Source organism: Carassius carassius, chromosome 26 (assembly GCF_963082965.1).
Source record: "Carassius carassius chromosome 26, fCarCar2.1, whole genome shotgun sequence".
NCBI classification, from domain to species: domain Eukaryota; kingdom Metazoa; phylum Chordata; class Actinopteri; order Cypriniformes; family Cyprinidae; genus Carassius; species Carassius carassius.
The window spans coordinates 17,667,003-17,691,111 of record NC_081780.1 but is presented as its reverse complement, the minus strand read 5'-3'; the positions used below and the strand labels follow the sequence as shown (position 1 = coordinate 17,691,111).

At 36.4% G+C, this 24,109-nt stretch overlaps 1 protein-coding gene across 3 annotated transcripts in view; it reads right to left on the bottom strand.

The window, feature by feature from the left end:
• LOC132105917 (IQ motif and SEC7 domain-containing protein 3-like) overlaps positions 1-24,109 on the bottom strand; it is a 149,871-nt gene that overhangs the window by 39,978 nt on the left and 85,784 nt on the right. For all 3 annotated transcript variants that reach the window (XM_059511453.1, XM_059511455.1, XM_059511456.1), the window contains exons 4-6: positions 19,541-20,739; positions 9,212-9,373; positions 976-1,098 (exon numbers count right to left, since the gene is read on the bottom strand). In XM_059511453.1, coding sequence (XP_059367436.1) covers positions 976-1,098; positions 9,212-9,373; positions 19,541-20,739 — 1,484 coding nt within the window. The remainder of the gene's footprint in view (positions 1-975; positions 1,099-9,211; positions 9,374-19,540; positions 20,740-24,109) is intronic.

The following is a 24,109-nucleotide window of genomic DNA, read 5'->3' as shown; positions in this document are numbered from 1 at the left end:
ATTAATGAATGTTATATTTCATATCCATTTACCCCTTCACTTGCTCTTTTTTAGGTTTGGGAAATATCAAAGGCAATGCAGGAGAGACAGCCGGGAACAGGCTGGATTGTGTTATGCAACCACAGTTATTTATAAACCAGTGTCTCGCAGACAGATGCAGATGTGTGCAACACTCTTTCACACACACAACAGCATAAGGATCATCAGCAGTCTTGTTATTTCCAGTGCTGAAAACAAAAGCATGTTTGGCTATAACCCCTACAAACGTTGATAGCTGCAACTGAATTATGATTCAGAATTGCAATAAGAGCCTCTACTGAATATGAATGGAAAGTAATTGTTCTAGTAAAATGATTATTTGGATTATCAGACCAGCATTGTCAAGTAAACCTAGGCTAACATTTGTGCTACAGCGGAAATCAAAATATTCCTTAGTTCAGAAGAAAAATAACTTGTTAATGAATCATTTTAACAAGTGTTGAATTAAAACAATTTAAAAAAATGTATATTTTAAAGTTAATTCTATGTGCATTTATGAGTTGTAACGTTTCATAATTTATTTCCTTTAATTTATCCTTTTTTTTCTAGTTAATTTAAAATGCTCCTGCAGTGTGACAGAAAATAAATATACAAATATAGTATTTCAATTTATAATAGTTAAAGTCACATGCAAAAAAGTAAAATAAAATAAAATAAAGTTTATGTTACTCTGCGCATACATTTCCAAAAATGTGTAATGTCAACTACTCAACTGCTTTTCAAACGAATCCTTTACTTCAATGTAATACAGCGTTGTATTCCTTGAGAATGCGACTGATTAATGGAGAGCATTCAGCGTGCTTTTTTATCCTTCGGTGCAGGGACGAAAAAGTTCATGAACACAGGTATCAAATCAGTGGCGGCTCTTATCTTCCCCTCACATATGAAGGTGGCTGGAGCATTTATGTGTGTGTGTAACAGTGTCTGGAGTCTCACCTGAATGCCTCTATCAGTCTCTCCACTTTCTGTGCTTCGCCTTGCACACGGATATGAGCCTGAAACTTCCTCAGAGCCTCATCTAACTCCATCCCAGAGAAATCCATCTCATCCACCACACAGCTATCAAAAAGAAGGAACAGACAGAAAATGAGAGAGGGACAGAGAGAGAGAGAGTGCGCAAGAGAAACAAGGTATTAAGCAAACACATAAGATGAAAGCTCACATTGCCAACTCTATGGTCAGTAGATATTTGAGGTTTAGCCCAGACCTTTGTGGAACATCCTTTGATGAATGTTTTTTTTTTTTTTTTTACTGCTGTATTTTTACTGTAATACCAATTTGAATTTGGGGTAAGCAAATTATTACTTCAAATTAAATTGATGCATATTAAAAATAAATAAGTAAATAATAAAAAAAATAATAATGTTACAGTGATTAACTTTATAACATTACTATGACTACTACACTGACCTAAAGGATTAATAGGAACACCATACTAATACTGTGTTTGACCCCCTTTCGCCTTCAGAACTGCCTTAATTCTACGTGGCATTGATTCAACAAGGTGCTGAAAGCATTCTTTAGAAATGTTGGCCCATATTGATAGGATCGCATCTTGCAGTTGATGGAGATTTGTGGGATGCACATCCAGGGCATGAAGCTCCCGTTACACCACATCCCAAAGATGCTCTATTGGGTTGAGATCTGGTGACTGTGGGGGCCATTTTAGTACAGTAAACTCTTTGTCATGTTCAAGAAACCAATTTGAAATGATTCGAGCTTTGTGACATGGTGCATTATCATCACACCACACCACACACACACACAAAAAAAAATGCATCATGTTTACACAAAATACTGATCAGCACAACGGATTTCAACATATACAATGATAAGAACCATTGTTAATAATTGAGGACCAATAGGAGCAATATATATATATATATATATATATAAATATATATATATGATAATAACAATTTAATTTCAGTTAAAAGGTCCTATTCTCAGAATTAAATTCTTTCTTTAAAAGTACAACTATCCAGTACTTAAAATATTGAATAATTATAATATCTATATGGATTGAATTTGTCTGCAAATAGCTTCTTTAAATCCCCAGGCGGTAGTCATTAGGACACAAGGCTCTCCAGTGATGAAATGTTATGTTTGCTTTCACTTTAAAGCAAAATAAATTACACCATGCATGTGATTTTATGTCAAATAGTGACGCATGTGGCTTTTATTAATGATAATAATGACACATGAAATCAAAAGCCACTCGTAGTGCCCAAGACCTTTGTGAAGTGAACCTTAACATCACCACAAATACTGTACAGATAGCATGATGGGATGTGAATAGACTTCAGGAGACATCAATCATAGATCATTTCAACCCACAAGCAGGCCCAGAGTAATCACATCTCAGCCTGCAAAAGCTTAAACTCCTACTTACATTAACAACTTTAAGGTTTATTTCAAATGAATGCACCAAACTGCCTTTATAAGGGATAATTCATACAAAAATTATGCAATTTATTTCCGTGCCATTGTTTCAGTCTTTAGTGTCACATGATTAGAAACTCTTCTAATATGCTGATTTGATATTATTTGTTAATATATGGTAATATTTTTAATATCTTCATCAACTGTAGATTGTTTTATAGCATATTAACTCTTTACAATATCACTTTCACAAAAACAGCTGGAAATTTAACACACGTTAGTATGGACTACTTTTTTGTGATGCTCTTTGGATATTGGTGATTTCTTTATCATGCAGGTTTGAAATTACATAAATGATGGCAGAATATAATTTTTTTGGGGGAGGGATTAGACTACTCCTTTAATGTCAAACAAAGTTTACAGCCCAAGAAATCCAACTAAAGCATCACTCCACATGAACAAATTCAGAACCACAGAAATGTTTATTCTATAAAATATATGTGGTCTGTAGGCAATAAATAAATTATTATTATTTTTACTTCCACCAATGTTTGCAGGTTTATTATGCTAAGCTGCCAGCTGGAGGTTTCGGAAAGAGAAACGGCTGTCGATTTGTACATAGAGCAGGTGCAGAGAGAGTAAGACATCTCCACAGGGAAATACATATCCAAGAACAGTGAGACAATCTGTTCCTCTCTACCTTTTGGTAAAGTATATCCTTTCAGTATGAAAAACAGACTGTTCAAAGCTGAATAACTGAATGAACATTAGTGTGCAATTTATACACACTCAGATAACATAAAAAACATACAAGCATAAATGTACACGCAATTATGTGCCTTGAAATATACATGTATTTCTACTATAGTCCATAATTTACATATCTTTTATATGAATGGAAAAATGATAATAGCATGCACATGTAGAGAAAGTCACTTAGTAGTCACAATAAAAGCACAAAATGCATATAATACTTGCTTATTGGTTTCTTATTATTGTTAGAATGCTTCATTTTACAATCTTATGATCAATTAAATGTGTTGTTGCTAAATAAAAGTAAATAAAGTGTTCAGGTCTCCTTTGAGCTGGTGTTGTTGCTTTAGCAGACCTAAGAGTTTAGAAAAATCATAAAAAAAACTACTAGCCAGAAAAACACTGTAAGATCTTTTCTAAAAGCCTGCTCACAGTGATGGACGTGGTTTGTATAGTAAGGACTGCGCTAAACTTGAACTCTAATTTGAGCTTTTCCTGTGTGTCTGGACGCACTGGGTGCTCATCTGTCAAACTGGTTACATTATCAAGTGAAATTAAGAGAAGAAGTGTTTCTGCATCAAAAGCAGCACACTCCTTAAGCTCATTTAAAAAAAGACAAGCATACAGATTCTTACTTTCAGGACAAAAACTAAAACATAGTGCATTTTTGCCAATGTCCTCATTTTTCATTTCAGTTATTTTTTTCTTCTCAGCAAGAAACTTCAGATCGGTCAAAATGTACTCAGATACCGCACTGCAGACAAATGAATGTAGAGTGTGCACAGACATATTGTACTAAAAAAACATCCATTTCCATTTTCCAAACTGATGCACTATGTAAGGTCCTGGAGGCTATATCAGCATCTCAGGCCATGAAAGGATGCATGGCCAGTCCATTGTAGGGCAATTTTTTATCTCCACTTCACCTATCCTGCATGTCCTTCAATACCTGAAACGGATGTGTCTGATTTAAGGGATACATTCAAAATGTGTACTATTAGGCGTGCTCCAACCTCTCAAATGTCTACATCAAATGAGAAACTGATTTTCGGATTTTCTGAGTTTATGGATCATCAGGCTTGAGGAAAGAGAAAAGAAGTGTTGAACATCTCCAAAAAGCTGGTTAGCACATTTTCTGAGCTCCCTGTGGCCGATTACAAAAGACTCTGGAGCCATGCCTGTAGCATACACTTATTATGGAGACAATACAGTTGGAGCAACATTGGGTTAAATGTCTTGCTCAAGGGTACTAAGAGAATACTATAGATCATGGCCAGGTTATTATGAGCTCAATCCCGAGCTTTAGTCACTGAGCCACACCAACTAATGTGAACAGACCCAGTAGACCTATTCAGGTTTCCCAGTAGCACTTTACCTACTGTGTATTATTCTGCTGAAGATTACTGTGCATCACAGCTTGTTCCTAAGGGTGCATTACGGTCTGGGCCAATGGGATCAGTTCCCGAAGAGCTTCTGAATGCCAGGGATCTCTAGCTGATCAGTAGTATGGTCTTTGATAGTGAGGGGATATTTTATTTTGTAATTTCACTGCCTTGATCAAATGACCTTAAATTCTTGCAGCAATTTCCCAAAAAATCCATTTGTTCAACATCTTCAGTCACTTTTTTTGGCATTTAGCAGATGAGGAGATTTGTGCATGGTAGACAAAGTAGAAATAAACAAGTCTGGTAGTTAACAAGTCCATAAACTGTATGCATTATGACCATCTGGCTTGTACAGGTTTTTTTGTTTTTGATAGTTTGTTTGTTTATTTGCAATCTTACTAATGTGCAAATAATTAACTTTGTGAATCTTAATTTTTGACTGCTACAAGTAGACACTATTAGCCACCTATAAGTACTTTAAATGTGTATAATTTCAGTTTTGAGGGTCAAGGGTGTCAGAATGTGACTCGACTGATCACCCAGTCAACACTAAAGTCCCAGTAGTTACTAACATTTTAGATGCTTATCAAACCGTTTGACATGTTGACATCTTTGACAAAAGACTGTTGATGTTGCACAGTCTGCTGTGGTTTCTAACCGAAAATCTCACAGGGGTCATTTTGAATAATCTGACAAGTAACAATGATACATTTTCTTTCCGCTCCTACTAGTGCTTCTTTTGGGACATGTTATATGAAATCCGTCAACTTGTCAGGTGCATTTCTGCAAACTGACTTTTTTAGAAAGTATACACGATTGCAATGTTCGTATTACTATGGCTATTTGAAAACCCACCTTTACTATCAACCATATCACTTCTATGTTTCAACAATTCTGTAAGTTTTGATTAATTAAATAGAATGAATCATTCAATTCGTACAGTTGAGTCTTTACTCATTTTCAAGAAACATCTAAAGACTCATCTTTTTCGCCAGCACTTAACCAACTAATACTAGCACTTTTCATAAAAATTAAAAAACCTGGCTATGCGGTCTGTACTAGACTAACTGAGACTTGTCGTGGCACTTGTATACTGTTGTTGTTCTCTTGTTGGCCTGTCTGCTTCTATTGTTCTCATTTGTAAGTCGCTTTGGATAAAAGCGTCTGCAAAATGATTAAATTTAAATGTAAATTAAATATATCAGGTGCATGTATGTCAGTGGGTATATAAACAAAGGATACTAGTCAATAGATTTTGCTTATAACAGGAGAGAAATCCTTCCACTCCATTCCATCTATCACTGTTGCAATAGGCAGTTACATGCAAAGGCAAAATCATAATCAAGACAAAAGTTCCGTTTATTCATACGTGAGTATTTCCTTTATATCATACTTGAGTATTTCTGTAGGGTTAGGGTTACTTGCATGTAATTATGGATAATTATTGTTATTAGAATAGTGAGTATATGCCACATGTAAGAAGGTCACTTTTAAATAAATTGTTACCATATTTTATGTGCAATTACAGTGTTATTACAGTGTACTTTAGACAAAAATGTACTATGTAATATAAGGTGATGCTGGGAGTGAATGTCTTGTTTATTATTTGTGTGTGTGTGTGTGTGTGTGTGTGTGTGTGTGTCAAACCCTGTGCCTTCCAAAATATACTCCATTTGACATCATATATGAACACAAGTGGTCGACACGTGCGATACCAAGCTTCATCTTTGTCCAGTGTCTGCACTATTTCTCTCCAGAAGTTATGACTGGTAAAATGTATCTGTACTACATTTACACAAGTGCTTGTCAATATGGGTGTCTGTTTTTGTTGCCACCCTGTGGAACTACAAATTAGTGCAAAACAAATTCAATATTCATGAGCTACCTGGGCATACAAAGTACAAGCGATTTCAAAAATTGAGTGTTGTTTGTACAAACGCATTCACTATTATGGTGTATGTGGACTGTCGTTTATGCATAAAAAACAATTCATACTTTGGGCTTTACTTTAGTAATAGTAATAGTAACAGTAATAGTAATAGGTTGTTTGTCCAAATCTCTGGAATACGACCCATCAGAACGTTTACAGTTGTGACCTTATTGGCGACAGGGCACTTTCCTATTAATGCTTTGTACTCTTTTATCTGCACCATCATTCAGGTTTTGTATAGCTCAGTTGGTAGAGCGAGTTATTTTTCACGTTATATGACAATTCACGTTATATGACAATATGCAATCATGTGATCATGGGTTGGATTCAAGAGAATGCATGAGCTCATAAAATGTATATGCACTGTAAATCACGATTTTGCATGATTTCAGTGAGGGTACGTTTAAGAGCGGGGTTAAGTGGGGTCATTCGTACGAATATGTATGAATTAGCCACCTAGTAAAATATGTAAAAATTGTGTGAGATCGGGCTGGGCCCTGTAAAAAGTCCACAAACTTCATATAAATAAACAAGCATTTTGACTGGTAATGACAGTCATACGTCATTTTGTGACGACAGACGCAACACGACACTGTCATTATTTTTACACCTGCTAGAGGGCACTTAACTTTAAAACATAAATATAGGTCATATTGAGGTGCTTGCACAAAATACCTATAGGGTTATTTTTTGTTGGAGTACAGTCTGTAATAGAATGGGTTTTCATCTTGCTTTGCATGACTTTGTCATGGAGCTGTCATCTAACATTGCGTAGGCAATATTGCCTTTCTCGCTCTGTTATAATTTGGGAATACTGGGAATAAATGCTCTGCTTGTCCAAATAAGAGACAAGCCACTGAAGAAAAAAAACATGTCTTTTGGAAAACAGCAGAAACTGATAGACAGGTTGCCTTCTGAGTCAGGAGATCCAAAGAAGGAATCTAGATTGATGGTTTATTTGATACTTTTTTTAAATATTGTCTTTTTTTATTCCCCCTTTAAGTGTGTACCAAAGCAAATTTAATAGCAGTGGCATTTGTTTTAATATGCAAAGGCTTGACTTGACTTGAGGGAAATAAAAATATTAGTGTCCATTTATTATATCGGCATGAAATATTCATAATATTCTGTTTTTGGCTACAGCTGAGTCTTTAATTTGTTGTGTTGCATGTTATAGCTCATGTCTTAAAGCAGCTGAAGTTAAGTCTTTACCTAATATGAGCTCTACAGTATATTTTTAATGTGTTTGGTTTAAAAAAATGCTTATTAATGATAGTAATGTTTTTTCGGCCAAGGGCAATGTGTTTTATTCATTTTCTTGGTAGTACTGTTGTTAATAATCCCAAATAACAATTTTTTTTAAGTAAATGTAAAGCTCTATGGTGAATGAAAGTAGTTAATGCCACATGCTTTCTTTTGTTTTACGTCAATATTAGTTAGTAAAGCCGCATAAGTTTGATTTTAGACTTTATTAATTCCAGAAAAGTGTTCGTTGGGCATGAAAGTGATAAATAACTGGAGAATAATGATTTGAAGTTATAATTAGCCTGAACCTAGTCAAATTTTGCCCATTGCGGCTTTCTGGTAAATGCATTGTCAGATGAAACAAAGAGAAAGACTGTTGGGGAATTACGGAGATTTTTCCCCTCACTTCAAGAAGTTTGTTGAATTTATATTAAACGCACACAAGGAAAACAGCATAAAAGGGTTTTTTTAAGCAAAAACATAGGTTACAGAAATATAAAATAGCAAACTGTCAAGGTAAATTGCTAGCCTAGAAGAGGTCACATAAAAGTGCCAAGTTAAATCTGGCTTTTTTTCTGCTGTGCTGGTTTCGCACATCACATTTTTTTTTAAACATCCTGTTTTACTAAGTATATGTATGCAAATAGGGATTAATATAATATATTAATTAAGGAAATTAATTCAAAATAATAGGTTAGTGGTGAGAGAGAATGCTTATTCAGCTATTGAAACAATCAAATGCATGTGTGGTAATACTCATATATATGAGTATATATTTTTATATACTCTCTATGATCATTACTGTATCATGGCACATAAAATTTTAAAACTCTACTTTAATATTAAGCTACTTTAATATTAATATTGACCTTTGCAAAAAAGGAGATGTTGGGCAGAACAGAAAAATACAAGCACTAGGGATTGATTGATTACCACAGCATTAAAAAGCTTTTTGGGGAGTATTTGAAAGACCTTTCCAGGGTTCTACAGGAAAATAATAAAGCTCCCAAATGCTCCAAAATCTGTCAGGGAGGAGTTCCAAACCTGAGTTTATTTCTTCTGTTGAACATAAAGGAAGATATCTTGAAGAATATGGGTAGATGTTGGTGAGTAAAAGATCACAGAATTTTCATTTTTAGATTAACTGTCCCTTTAAGTCTAGAAGATGCATCACTTCAAAAACCTCATATGTACTGCACTGTATACACACACACACACACACACACGCACTGACTCTGCTAAGAGGTCTCAAGAGTGTATCATTTCCAAGTGCAAAGCTCTGCAGTTAGACTGCGGGAGCTCAGCAGCCAAGGGAGATCTCATTAAAAGATGCCATGACTCTCCAAATCCATGGAGAGAAAAAACGAAACAAAAATGCTTCCATTTAAAAGTGTAAATATTCTCTCTTTTATGATATTGTTCTCTTTTTCTCATACAGTTAAGCTATGGACACTAAGAGGCATTTTCATATACTCACTCTAACACATCTCTGTTAAACGGCTTCTTGCTGCTGCCAAGAAACTCGCCAATCATCTGTCGGCTCAGCCCCTTCCTCTGGAGCAGGAAGTGCGCCACACCTATAGGCGTATCCGGAATGAACCCACGGGAGATGAGAAACTGGAGGCCTTTGTCTGGATTTCTGTTTGATGCACAGAGAAAGAGATACATAGAGAGAAAAACTGTTAGCACTGTTCAAACTTTAACCCAAGTACATAACTACAGTACTGGAAAGCAGGCCCGGCTCCAGATATGAGATGAAAGGTAGGCCAAATGATATTCCAGGTGGGAGGGTCGTATTGGGGGGGCAGGGGGGGGGGGGGGGGGGCGTTCTTTAATGCTTTAAACTCACATGTCTATTGATATAGTTTTAATTTCATATATTTAAGGCAAGTGTTAGGGTTGTTTGTTATTGTTGTGTTTGTTTTCTTCATTTTTAATGTTTTGTACATATTTTGGAACTATTTAGTAGTTCAGAACCATGGATGCCAAAATTTTAATCACTTCATTCTGGATGGTTTTGGAAGTGTAGCTACTTTGCATTTTGTGGGATACCTGATGTAATGTCAGCCAGGTATTTATCTTTTTCCAACGTGTATTTAAACAACTTGGCAAAAAGCCCCGCAGCTATGCAATCTTCCTCACTGTCACATGTTTCCCTATCCCTGCGTAGTGGAAGCTCATTGACTGCTAAAAACTTCACAACACCTGCCATGCTTTTTATGTAATAGCGATTCTTTTCTATCTGTTGGGGACTGAGCAAACATGCTACGGTCTCCCCTGACACCGATCCGCGGCAAAACTCTGTCCATGAGGAAGAGGCTTCCTTAATCCATAATATCCTGTCTCTTTGAGTTTAAATCTATATTTATTTACACCAGCTCTTGAAAACATCTATGCAAACACATTTGACTGAAAAAGTGCGGGGGACGACTTTCCATGATATTAAAAGTGGGGGGACACGTCCCCCGCATCCCCCGCGTAATCTACGCCCCTGCACCGAACACTCGGCACGGAAAACAAAAGAATGCATCGCGATCTACAGAATATTCAAGCCACTTATTGGGCTACTATAATGTGCTAATTGAGACCACTAACAGTTCTAATAAAATGAATTGGCTGTTACTGTCGTTTATTGCTTTATAATTCAGCACGTCCGTTTACCTCAAAGGTTGCGAAGTGAATGAGCTAAGTCTGTCTGTCTCGGAGGGAAAAAAAGAGGGGATTGGGCAGAAATTAGAAAAAAACGTATCTGGAGCTGAATTGAATATCGCACTAATTTTGTGATTGGCTGTTATGTGGTGTGGGGCCAGGGTGGGCCAAGCCTCTGATTGGGCGGGCCAGGCCCACCCTGGCCCCCCCGTGGAGCCGGGCCTGCTGGAAAGGCATTAACTTACAATATTAATATTATTATATTACAACAGGATTTGTCTTGCAATTGCATTGGAATGAACCAGAAAAAGTACAACATCTAGCAGATTTTTGCGATTCTGTTTGGTGGCAAAGTCAAAAAATAAAATAACTACTTGTCAAATGAACTGCAAAAAATAGCACATCAACAGCATTATTTTTTTTTATGTTAAAGACACCATAATTTGATTTAAAAGAGAAAGATTATAAGCAGATTTGTCTAGTCACTGCACAAAGCTATTTTATGACTTCGCAAGATGGGCAAAATAGTGCATCAGTTATAATTTTATAATGCTCTATGGTGTTTTTTGTTATTTTTCAGCTTGACAGGTCCAATACTTATAATACAACAACGATATTCTTAAAAAAAAATCTAAAAAAATAAAATAAATAAATAATATATATATATATATATATATATATATATATTTTTTTTTTTTTTTTTTTTTTTTTTTAATTGAATTATATATTTACATTTGTTAAATGTTTTGTTGTTATAAAGATATATATATGACACTTGAATAAAAAAATGCTTTCTGTGTGTCTTTGTTTTAGGAGTTTCAATCTCATACAGTCCCTCAGACACTTTCTCATTCCACAGAAGCCAAGTGGGCATTAATAACCGCCGTTTTTCTATTCAGTGGCTTATCAATAACCAGAATGTCAACGCTTTCCAGCCTTCAGACAATAAAAGTGACAATGGGGGACAGAAAGAAGCTTCTCGGCTGTACTTTATAGAGTTGCTTTATTCCTTCAGTCAGCATTCTTATCGCTAAGTCTTTGCTCTGGGAGAAAAAAAAAGTACATGGATTTATAGAGGGTCTACTGAACTTTGATTCATCCACATGCTGAGAGAACCGTGTATTTCTGGTTTGCCTGAATGCATTCTACAATCTCCATTTTTCACTCTATCTTCCCTATTCATTGCGATGATTTACTCCTCATAATAAATGTACAACCCCTGCCGACAACGTCTAGCTTTACAGAGGGGAACATAATGTAGTTTATGAACAGCCTGTTTGTCAGTTACAATAAAGGGCCTGTCACTGTGTTTTATTTTAAAGGAATTGAAATGATATGCAATAGTGTGATATGTGGCTCTGAATAGGTTGTGCTGTTTTTATATGGTCTATTTATCCTGATGGAAAAACAGTTTAATGTTGGGCTCATTCTTAAACAAGTGAAATGTCCATAAAACATCTCTAATGTGCACCAAAAATTTTTTTTCAGAACAATATTATACAAATGCTGCTAATAAGTTAAGGAAATGTCCTGCACGTGTTTAAAACCCAGAATGATTGGGGTTTCTTTCTTACAGTAGCAAGAGCTTATTTAATGTCACTTTAATTTGCAATTTGCATTGCCTTGATTAACTTCACCTCTGTTATATGGTTATTAATATTAACATTCATTGCTGTTTCACTTCTTGCTTCCAGCAGGTTTCTCATGGGCGGCAGAAGTCAGAGGGAGGCGTAATGCTGAGTTAGGACAAAATTAATTTTCAGTAAGCACAGCAGATCTTAAAACTGCTGCAAATGAGTGATAGCATAATGAAGAGCACATATGAGAAGGCTGTGTGGAGGGTGATGTTACCTGTGTCACCCATGGCGGGATCATCCACTGCTTTTAAAAGCGCATCTTTACTGTATCTAACATTATCACACTGCTCTGTGGAATAGTTCATTCTGTTTGGTCAGTCGCGAAATTCCAAGGTGAGTTATTCCAACAACCGTTGTCAATAACAGCGCTGAATAATATTCTGCTTATCCAGGTTTTGTTTCATGCAAACTCAACTACTGCTATCTTGTGTCTCTGTGATAGTTATCAACTGACGTCAGTATTAATAATACTTCAGTATTAATAATATTGTAATATTATAGCTGTCTTCGTCTTTTTTGATATGCAGGATGATTGTTTTATATACTACAATGGATTATAAGGTAATAAACAGGTAAGATATTAAAACAGTCAATATCTCTTGTCCCCATATTTATTTATGTGGTGAAAGCAGTGAACAAAGCGGTATGACTGTGCCTTATCGCTAAAATGTCTGCCTGATTTAAACTTAAGTTTGGGCTAAAGCCACTTTATATCAACCGTTTTTGTTTTTTTGTTTTTACACGGAAGGTTTGAGTTGTGAGGTTGTGAGTAGTGAGTTAATACAATTTCTGAACTCAAAAGCTAAAAATCTGATCATTAGATATTAAAAGATGAAAATCCATAATGAATGATAAACATTTAGCATTTATTGTGTGGAATTTATCCAAATCCGGTAACATTTAATTTGAAGGTATCCTTGTTACACATTACATGTACTTAATATTAAAATTAAAAACAATAAATGATGCATAATTTCATGCAAGTAACCCTAAGACAAACCCTAACCATATAGTAAGTACATGTAGTTAATTGATATTATTCAGTACTTAAATTTATAATTACACTGTAACAGGGACATCTTAAAATAAACTCTAATCCAAAAAAAACAAAAAAAAAACAATAAGATGTGGAATTAATAAACTGTATTCAAAAGTTATTCTACTTAATTGGAGTACAAACAAACAATAATTCCACAAAGAGAGTTCTTGACAAGACAAGTAAAAAAATAAAAAATAAAAAATAATAATAATAATCACTTTGGAGGATTCTTATTGTGCTCCAATTATGCACCAAGGGTGAAAATATAATTCAGTTTTGTGTATTTAGGATACATAATCTCCTAACCAAATGTTTACCAAAACAAAGGAATCTCCTGTTTTATCTAAATATACAAGTCATAAAAAGAAATTTTTAAAAAGTAATTTATATTTATAACATAAATGCAAAAGAAATTTGCAATAGAAGATAGATGCTGAAGCGATTGGCAGAATAAATGTAAATAGAAACAAATGTAATCTTTTTTACATGAAGTGAAAACAGTGATAAATGCAATTCACACAAAATACTGCATCTTTAGCAGTGATATGCTATTTTTACTAAGGATAAAGTGTCTGAGCAAAGATGGCTTGGAGCAAAAATAGCCTTTGGCAACAAGCTTGGCCGCTTGCACTTAGTGTGAAAAGACACTGCCATTAAATAAACCAGTGAAGGTGTGAACAGTATGTTTTAAGGGACTGTATTTTCTAAAAGCACACAGGGCCAAAAGTGCTTCCAGTTGAAGAAATACCAATCTTCTCATCCAGATAGACAGAAAGTAGCTACATACAGTTCACCTGACACTCAACTAACATCTGTGCACTGATTATCTTCTGGCATTGTAAAAAAAAAGGGGGCAGGTGAACTGCAGGTATAAGCCCTGAATAAAGCATGACACTTACATGACAGAATAGAGCACAGCTTTTTGAAGGCACCTTACGATCATGACCAGTCTCCTATAGAATCTAACATCTATGTTGAATCCCACACACATTTTCCTCGCTTTCTTTTCTCCTCTCACCTGCTGTTTTCCTATCTTTTGGGCGAAAAGAAACATTCCCATTCTGTTCACGAGGCAGGTGAAAACTCAGTTTAGAGTGCTGTACTCTCTCTGCTTACCAACCATCCTTGGTTCACACATCAGTGTCCTTTATATGTCCGTTACATGCTCTTTCCAACATATACACGCTCATAGAGCCCCTATAATCCTCCTCCTTTCTTAATTATCTGTTTAGGGAAAGCACATTCCGGTCCCCAAATCTCTCTGTTAATCCAAACTCAGATTTCAGCATCTTGTCACACACACACACACACACACACACACACACACACACACAAACACACCTGCTTTAGATTCAGTCTGAGCTGTCACAGGTATTAAGACTACCCTGCAGAAAATGAACTGCTGGAACTAATGACAAGCCCTCTCTCTTTTCACTCACTATCTTGGAGCAAAACCTCCATTTGATAAAAAAAAAATTGGCTTATCCTTATCTGTCGGGGTATATTGAGGCGATGAAGTCTGGGTAAGGGAGAGACTGGTTTATTTTTATTTTGCTCTCTTTGATAATGTTAAAAGTAGTGCTGTCAATTAATTGGCAGATTTAATCAAATGAATTGGTGAACTAACCCTTTGAAGAGCAGTCCTCCACGTACATGAAAATTTGTGAGGTTGGTGAATGTCATGTCTGTTTTAATGTTTCAGTAAAGAAGTAGCTTTCTGAAAGCAGTATATTCATTTCAACGATATTACATGCCCTCACACTAGTGTTGCCATTACAGCACTCTAGAGCACTGTGGTAGACAGACACAACCACACAAAGTGTTGAGATTATAAAACAGACTATTAACCTGTCCTTACTGATGTGAATACACCTCTACCTGAAAATGGATAGAGTTTAATTAAATGTTCTTATGTTCTTTTAAATTGTTTTTCTGGGTTCATTTTAGCCTTGCAATATAGTAATTTTACACCATCAAAAAGCAACCCAGCATTCTGGGTTAAACATAATAACCCAACTTGCTGGGTTAAAATAACCCAGCACTGGCTTCGTCCCCTTTTGATCCAAATTGGGTTGTTTTCAACCCAGCAGTTTTAAGATTGTATTTATTTTGTTGAATTGTTTTCCAATACACAAGTGTGTTACATGATGGTCTTTTTAGGGTGCTTTCATATCTCTAGTTCGGTTCATTTGGTCCGAACCAAGAGCAAAAAATTATACATTGCAGCATTTTTCAGCTTTTTTGGTTCCTTTTCACACCACACTGGTTGCTTTGGTCCGAACCAGTTGAAACGAACCAAAATGCAGTCACATGACAACATCCACATCACTCATTGGCCATGACGTATTTTCTAAACTGCTTTTTGATTGGTCAGAATTTACATGCGGGAAAATTCCAACATAAGATGAAAAGCCAGCAAACAACACGGAGACAACACAACTATGGAGAGACGACTGCGCTGGCTGGTTTTGTCCCTGGCCATAATCTATTACATTGTTTGTATACACCACAATATGCAAACAATACATTTCTATAATGAAGCGCAGATGTGGCTTGAAAACAACGTTCTAATGCACTGCAAACAGCGAGCGGGCATCGCTCCTAACTTCAAGCAGAGGCATGCATTAATTCTTCTTAACTCTGACATGCTCATGGTCATCTGACCAAATTTCCATGAGGCTCCGCACCTCTTCACTACTCCAAGTTTGTCCACGAGCTGCCATGCTAAAGTGCAAACTGTCAACAAACACTTTCTCATCCCAAAATGCACAGCACAGCTGACACAATATTAATTAAACTTGAATAAAAAATTGAAAATAAATAATAATAATAAAAAAACCTGAAACAATAAAACACTAACAAAAACGGTTGCAAAGGAGAAAGAAAGTAATATGGTTTTTGAACAACATGAGGCTGATTTAACGAGGACAGTATTTTCATTTTTGGGTGAACTAATCCTTGAATGACAGATGAAGCTGAGTCATTTGAGGGATTTAACCATATGTTCAAAATTCTCACTATGTTCTTTGAACCGTTCTTTGGAAAATGTTATTTGGAAAATAAACAGCCTCCCACCCCAGCTGATTCATAATCAAGTGCACACATACATTCACTCAGCCCTATAAAACAGATGAATCCTTTCTGTTGCATTCTACCATGAATATTGTCGTCATCAGCACAGGACAAAGAAGGTTTCACTTGGTGAAGGTGGACAATTAATGAGTAGATTATGCACCTTCCCTTTCACAAGATGGATAAAGAGCTGCTGTGCATAAATGCAAGCCTATTTGTCAGCTATGTAAGTTACCACATCAGGAATATGCTGTTAGATGCTTTCTGGAAATGTGATTTTGAAGATTTTGTTTTGTTACCAGTCACACATGACTCGCATCCTTGCATTTTTTACTTTTATTTGTCTCTGTCACATGATTACTTTGAGTACTAAAAGTATTCATTAAGAGGTACTTTAGGAACAAAGCATTTCACCTTGGACACTGTACCAGCAATGAAAGGGAAAATAAATAGAAGCTAGCGCATGGAGATCTTGGATAGTTTAATATTCTTCATCTGAATAAAATTTTTACTTTGTAGAACCACATTCCTCTAATGACTTACTAGCTGATTAAATTAGCCCTTCTAACTCTAAGAATTTTTCTCTCATTTTAAAGGAGCTACAAATGGCACTGAAGTATATGTAGAAGTAAGGGTAAAAGTAATTTATTTCTTCAATTATTGGAGTGGGATCTTTAATTTTCTTTTAAAATAAACTTTACAATAGGAAGCAGAGAAAGAGATCTATTTTACATGAAGTGTTTTTAACCACTCTGGACTAACATTTAAATCAGTTGATGCATTGTGCTTACTGTGTACAACCATGTTTTTACCTTGTGATTATATTTAATAAAAATACTACAAATGCCTTTTTTTAATTTATTTGTTTATTTTTCATTCATGCATACAGTATATAGTAGTTTAATACATCTATTAGGCATAAAGTGGAACAAAAACAACTAATCTATGGAGAATAATTATCAAAATTGTTGGATACAGTATATTGACAATACTACTGGATTTTAGTTCATTAATGTTTAATTTGTATATCAGCCTTGAGAAAACTAGTTGAAAAACAAGAATATTTGGGCTCAAAATATAATTAAGGGCCCATACTGTTGCAATTCAAAATGTGTCAAAACAATTCAATATGCTGCATTTTTAGCAAAGGATGACATTTTGTGTAATAGCTAACTAGTTTTGGCATCTACAATTAGTTTTGTCTTTCGGGATGATTACTGCCATGAAGAAGCAATTGTTTGTGAATAATCTTGCTGAATCACACTTCTTTAAAATGTCAGCATGTTGTAGCTATATGAATGCTAAACATCAGATTTAATGGAACAGACATTTGAAAGCAACTCTATTAACCCCTTAAATGCTGAGATTTGTTGCCGCTAGCTATGCACATTTACAATGTGTTAATCAGTATAAGGCATCGACATTTCCAGAAAGTTTCTGACATTAATCTATGTTTATGATACATAGTCCAGCCCAGTCCTGATTCAACCTTTCCCATCATGCACCTCTGTGATGTTTTGCGTTAGAGAGCTCTTATCAAACTATGCCTCAGTCACTCTTGGCTGAACATAGAGAATAGACATGCGGGAGCAGAATTTTAATTGGCAGCGATGTGACACTGCAGAAATAAAGCCAACAGGATTTGTAAAGTGGAGTTGCATTTCTCCAACTTTGAAAAACAGATGTCCTCGTTGGAAAGATGCACCTGGGTGATAGGATAGTTACAGGAGTAGACGGTTATTTATAAGAAGCAAGTAAAAAAAAAAAAGAGACATCTTGATAGAATATGCAAATTAGTACATGATAAACAATGCGCAATAAATAAACACAGCTAAAAAAAAAAAAAAAAACACAATTATTTAACTAAAATAAACATTAAAATAATTTAAAATTCAAAAAGTGTTGAGGATATATATATATATATATATATATATATATATATATATATATATATATATATATATATATATATATATATATATATATATATATATATATAAATATTTGTGTGTATATAACACATTGATCCTAAAAATGGTCCCATTTTACTTGAATTTACAAATCAGACACTTATTGTGATTTTTGGGGGTGCAGCAAAACAATATTTGAATGCCTTCAGGGAGATTGACATATTGCAGTCATGCATGAATTTTAGAAATTATGTTCCTGGCTAGTAAACCGACATGATCTTGATGTTATCCTAATCCTTATAAAATCCATTTTGTATGAATACAGGAACAAACTGGTCCTGTATTAAAAATGAAATCTCAACAAAACATGTTTCAGATTAGGCCTCTGTGAAATGATCTTGAGGAAATTAGCCATTTGGATAAAAAAAATGCATACACAGTGGAGAGAAATGCAATGTATAATTAGTTATAATAGTCAGCAATGCAGGAAACAGGATAGGGAAGTCATCTTACCCTGCTATAAAGATCTTACTTCAAAATAAATAACAAAATAATAATATTCAACACAGTAGCTGCAAGCAGTAATTACACTCTATAACTCTGAATAGTTGGTAGTCACCATTTATGTGGTATTCTTGGGACATTATGACAAGGATACCTATTGCTTTCCATTATCTGACATGCATGATTCAACTCATCCTCTCATTAGAGACTGTAAGACCTGAAATGGTTGTGTCAGTAAATGGAAACCGTAAACAGAGACATCCAAATGGGAGCCTTTAGGACAGGTTTGGAAAGCACTGCTATTTAGTGTCAAAATGCGTTATTGAGATATTTTAATTTATATATTGGTTTATTTTTTGTTGTGGCAAGCTCATTATCTGAAGAGTGATGCTGAAGACCAAATGTGGAAGCAAAAACTGTACAGGACATTTTGAGGGCCTATAGAATCCCATCCAGAAATGGTGGAAACATAGAAAACAAACAGATATATGCCCCCCCTTTCATTTTCCTTATCTCTCTCTCTCTCCTCCTTATTCACACAATCCAAAAAACCTAATAGTCTCATTATTGTAGTGTGCTATTAATTAGACAACTAGTCGAACTTTTAAAATGTCTTTATGCTTGGAACAGAGCAAGATGAGATTAGGGAAAACGGAATGAGACAGCACTTTAAATAAAAGCAGTGCTATTAATAGGGTCAGACAAACCCAAGGTGACAGGCATCGGGTGGGGGTGCTAGCCACAGCTGGAGACAGAACAAGATGACAGGAGTGAGACAGGGAAGTGAGAAAGAGAGTGACTAGAATTTGGTGAAGTTTTGAAGAGCAGCCCTCATGCAGCTATAATAACCGCAGGTGAGGACAGCTTGATAAAATGAAAGATAAAATGGTTTTATAGCTTAAAATATCTGTCATTAGTCACATCAAGCAAATGTAATGTAAAAAGTTCTGCAACCATAACAATCAACTGGAGATAAGAGGTTCTCAGGTACTCACATGTTGAAGAGGTTGAGGCCAATACGATATAGGCGTTTTCGCATGACGTCAGTGGAGAGGGTAGGAGATTTGCAACTGGTTGGGTTTTCGCAGTGGTATCGGGGCAAGCTAAGAATCATGGCCTGTAAAGCCTCTTTGGACGAGACCTCAGAAGCCGATTGAGCTGATGTGGATGTACTGCTGCTACTCATCTGCTCTGAGCTGTTGTCCGCTGTGTCTGACTCAATTCGCTTAGCTTCCAAAACCTCTACAATTGGGGTGACTGGCGTCTCTGCAACCTCGGGTGGAGGCAAGGTTTCAGAGGTTATTGCTGTTTCTACTGGAATTGCTGGTTCTGGAACTTCCTGTTTCTCCAAGACCAGAGGTGGAAGATCCTCCCCAAGCTCCTCTTCACTTGGTGGAGGATCTGGGAAATCGCCATCTGGTATTTCCTCAGCATCCTGCTCTAGGGGTGGAGGAGCTGGATCCTGTGGAAATGGTGGTGGTTGTCCTTGTTGAGGTTGTTCCTTTGCATCACTGACCAGAGGCTGCTGTGGGCTCTCAGTAATTATGGCCCCCTGCTGGACACAATTACCGAGAGAAACAGAGGTGGACACATGGAAGTTCTTGCTGTCAATTTGAACTGTCACATCCCGGAAGGCCATCATCAGCTTGCTGGCACTCCGGGGCATGTTCTCAGAATTGTCTACTTGGCCTGTTCCGCTGTGGAACGTGGCAGGGTCCATGGGGCCACCTTCTCGGACTGTTCCTGCCAACCCAGATTTGGCAGCAGCTGTACTAAAGGCCTCTGAGCTAAACTGGTAGGTGCCACCTTCTTGGAGTGAACACATGGTCTTCATGCTCCAGTTGCTAAGTGCATCATCAATGGATTTGGCAAGAGACTGGACTTGCTCATTGAAGGAATCTTCGAGGTCGGTGAGGCAGCCACCTACCGTGGTGGGCAAGGATGGGGACCGGACAAGGGGGATACTTGCCAGATTGCAGCCTTCAGCCAGTGCCCGTTCAGCTGAGATACCCTCTGTATTTTGCACCCGCACTTTTCGCAGGGAGATACGGCGTGGCAAACGACTTTCAAGGAGGGAGTTTCGGATCTTCTCAAAGTTTTTGCTGAGCTGATACTGGCGAAAAGCCATCTGGATCTTGCAAGCAGCACGGCGTGAGATGAGGTGGCCCCCATATTTGTGCTCTAACATTTCGATCTGCAAAGAAAGAGATATGAAACAGGGTCAGATAAAGCAACATTATGACAAGCACAGACAAATATCCACAGTAAGAGATGACAGCATGAAATTAAATCAATAACAAGACTTACTACAAATTGCTAAATATCATGACATGCTGAGACAAACCAATTTTTAGTCCCAGACTGCCTTTCATGCAAAAACTCTTAATAACATATGCCAATACACTGCATACAACAGTGAAAGCAATTACCCCACAGTGAATAAAGAAACACTCAAGTACATGCGTTAAACTGTGCATTAACAGTTGTGTTAATTCGACTGCATTCATGGTTTAGGAATAAAAAATAAAAAAACATTTCACTCACTACAGAAATTATTTTTAAAATAAGTTTTTTGATTAAATTAATTATGGACATAGCAGGTGAAAATATAATAAAGATAGTATTATATTTCCTTTCAGAACAAGAATAACCTTTTGAACAGTCTTTTGTCCAGCCAACATTTTGACATTTGACACACACACACAAACCCTTTAGATTTTTTCATAGCTTGTGTCCCTTGAAAAATAACATTGTCTGGGAACTGTTTAGCTCATAATCCAAAGGTAAATCACCCTTGACTAACACTTTCAGAAATTATTCGATTTTGAGTACCCATGTGGTCAGTCAAAACAGATGTGCCTTTGCCTCCACCTTCTATATATCCATCTATCTATTTTCCGAATAATTTGTTTTAAATAGGGCTGTAGGGATTTTGGGCCCTATCCTATCCTCTGGGGCCATAAGGTGGCCATCACAGGGCCCATAAAAATTAAATGAAAGAGCGCGACATGCGACATGCTATTTACACAGTACACATTTCCTGCTATTAGAGGCACATTAGGCAATGTCAACATTTCTAGCTATTTGGTTCTCTATGCCACTTATCATTGTCTAATAGACTATGCTATATAAAACACATTTTCAGTTGCAAGATGACAAATGACATATCGTTTTCTAATATATATATATATATATATATATATATATATATTAGATCGATAGATATTTTTTCCCGCTTGTCTCAGCCCTTCCAGCTTATTATACCTTTAAAAGCTACAAGATAATGTAATAATAATAATAATAATAATAATAATAATAATGAGAACTTGCATATGGCTGGAACTTTGCATATGGCTGCTAATGTACAGTAGATGCACATTTGTTCATCAGAGCCAGATGAAAGTATTACTGTATGGTCTCCAGACAATCTATGAGGAATCTTTTAGGAGTTTCCATCTGTAGCCCCGACATTACCTTCCAAACTGACAAGAGTAATAATTTGTTCCGTCAGTCATGGATTCTTAGGCCCCTAGCTGATAACTGAGGCTGAATTTCACCTGCTAGTCTTCTATTGTGCTCCTATCAGCTGTCAGTGGTCTTGTCCTTTGCTGGGTGAGCTCATATTTGAGGTCATTAAAGTCCTGCCATTTCCAACAGTTTGATAAGAGAAAGTGACCTGATGCAATCAGTCATTGTTATGGATTCAAACTCCCTGAGAGAAGTTTCAATAACACCGAAAAGACATCTTAACTTAGTAATCTACATTTGTCTCAGACTAGGTTAGAAAGGAAAGATATGTCTGGGGAATATTAAGTTTTGAATAGTCTCTGGGCTCTGAGTTACATAGTTTCTTATCAGAAGAGGCTTGATCTTGGAATGCTACTGCTAGTTCACAACCTTCCTTGAATATTCATATGATGAAATAGCAGTGGTGGCCTTGGACACAAGATGGGATATCAAAAAAGAATGCTATAGTTGCCAAGGATGTCTTTTTTATTTTCATACACTACATGTGTCTTGAAATATGGGAGCAGATAAATCAAGGATGTCACCACTGTTTCACGTAGCAGATCTATGTGACATTCAGTGCTATTTATTTTTGAAGCTTTTCGAAGGGTAAAATAGATAAATGACAGAATGGCTGAAACACAATGAGATGACCTACAGAGAGGATACAGAGACAAATTTGATTTCTGGCATCACAAAACCACAAAGATATTTGTGATCTCTATGACCCTGAGGTGTGGTAAAAACACCAGGTGCGCAACAGGGCTGGGGCATGATAGAGGGTGAGAGCAAAATACAAAGAGACATGAAGGCGTGTAACGAATGCAGTCCTGCTGCAAATCCACCCATTAGCCAGCTGTCAGGTCCGTTTCCGATCACTTCACTAAGCGGCGCCGGGGAGAGAGATCATTCCGGAACCACTGCAGCCATAAAGGAAGGGGGTATTGCAATGACACCACTCCCTATCAGCTCAGCCCAGGCAAATCAGACTTGACAGCTGGATCAGCACTCTGTCCAAGCTCACTTCTTCACCACCCCAGCAGAAAATGACATATCATACATATCCAAACAAGACCGGCTTACATAAACTACACAAGCGAGGTGATAGAGGTGAATGTTAAACAGAAATCCTACCCCATTGTTAAAAACCTACTTAGTCTCAGCTTTCCGACCGAATGTCTGATGTGTATGGCACATATAATCGGAAACACTTCAGGAGTTCTGAAATGATTGATTGAATTCTACTGAATTTCCGGGAGACGTGTGTCATGTTCTGTAACCTTTCCTCTGGAAACAAAGATGCCGTGGCACCAAACCCCCTCACGGAGAAACAAAGCCGTTGTGTTACAACTTTGATAATGAGCACTTATAAGCATCAACTAAACGCTAGATTTCTAAATAGACATTTGCAGGCCCCTAATCATGACGTGGCAAAAAAATGAAACATGACTTGTTGCTTAATGGCCTCTTGAGCAGTCCTTAGCCATTCAAAGACACCAAGGTTCCCAGACCTTCTATTGTTACTATGAAGGTCTGTCTACACAAGACTAAAAACCTCCTAGACCCCCAGACTAAAAGTTTATGGGATTTTCTGATTGGAAATTCTAAGATATTTTGGTAATCCAACATTTCATCTGTTTTGATTATACAGTAGCTTACAATTATCTAGGCTAAACATACACTATGCAAGATATGACATCTAATAATAATACGAATAAGCCTTCATGGAAATCTCTTCATACTAGATATTGCAATATCCTGTACTTAAAATAGTAGTTTATTCATTCATTCACTTTAATTATAAAATACTTTACAACTTCACCTGCAGACCAACGTGTTGTAAAATAAAGCTGTGATAGTCTATAATAACAATATCTCTGCTCTGTATAATGATGTTTGTCTAATGTGTTCATTCTTGGTATATCAAAACGCAACCTTCCTGTTGATAATGACATATGCCATAATCATCTGGCTGTGTCATAACTGATCATAATGCATCAAGCCAAGTTGATATTTAGTATCTACACAGATAGGATTTTTAGTGAATATGTATGTAT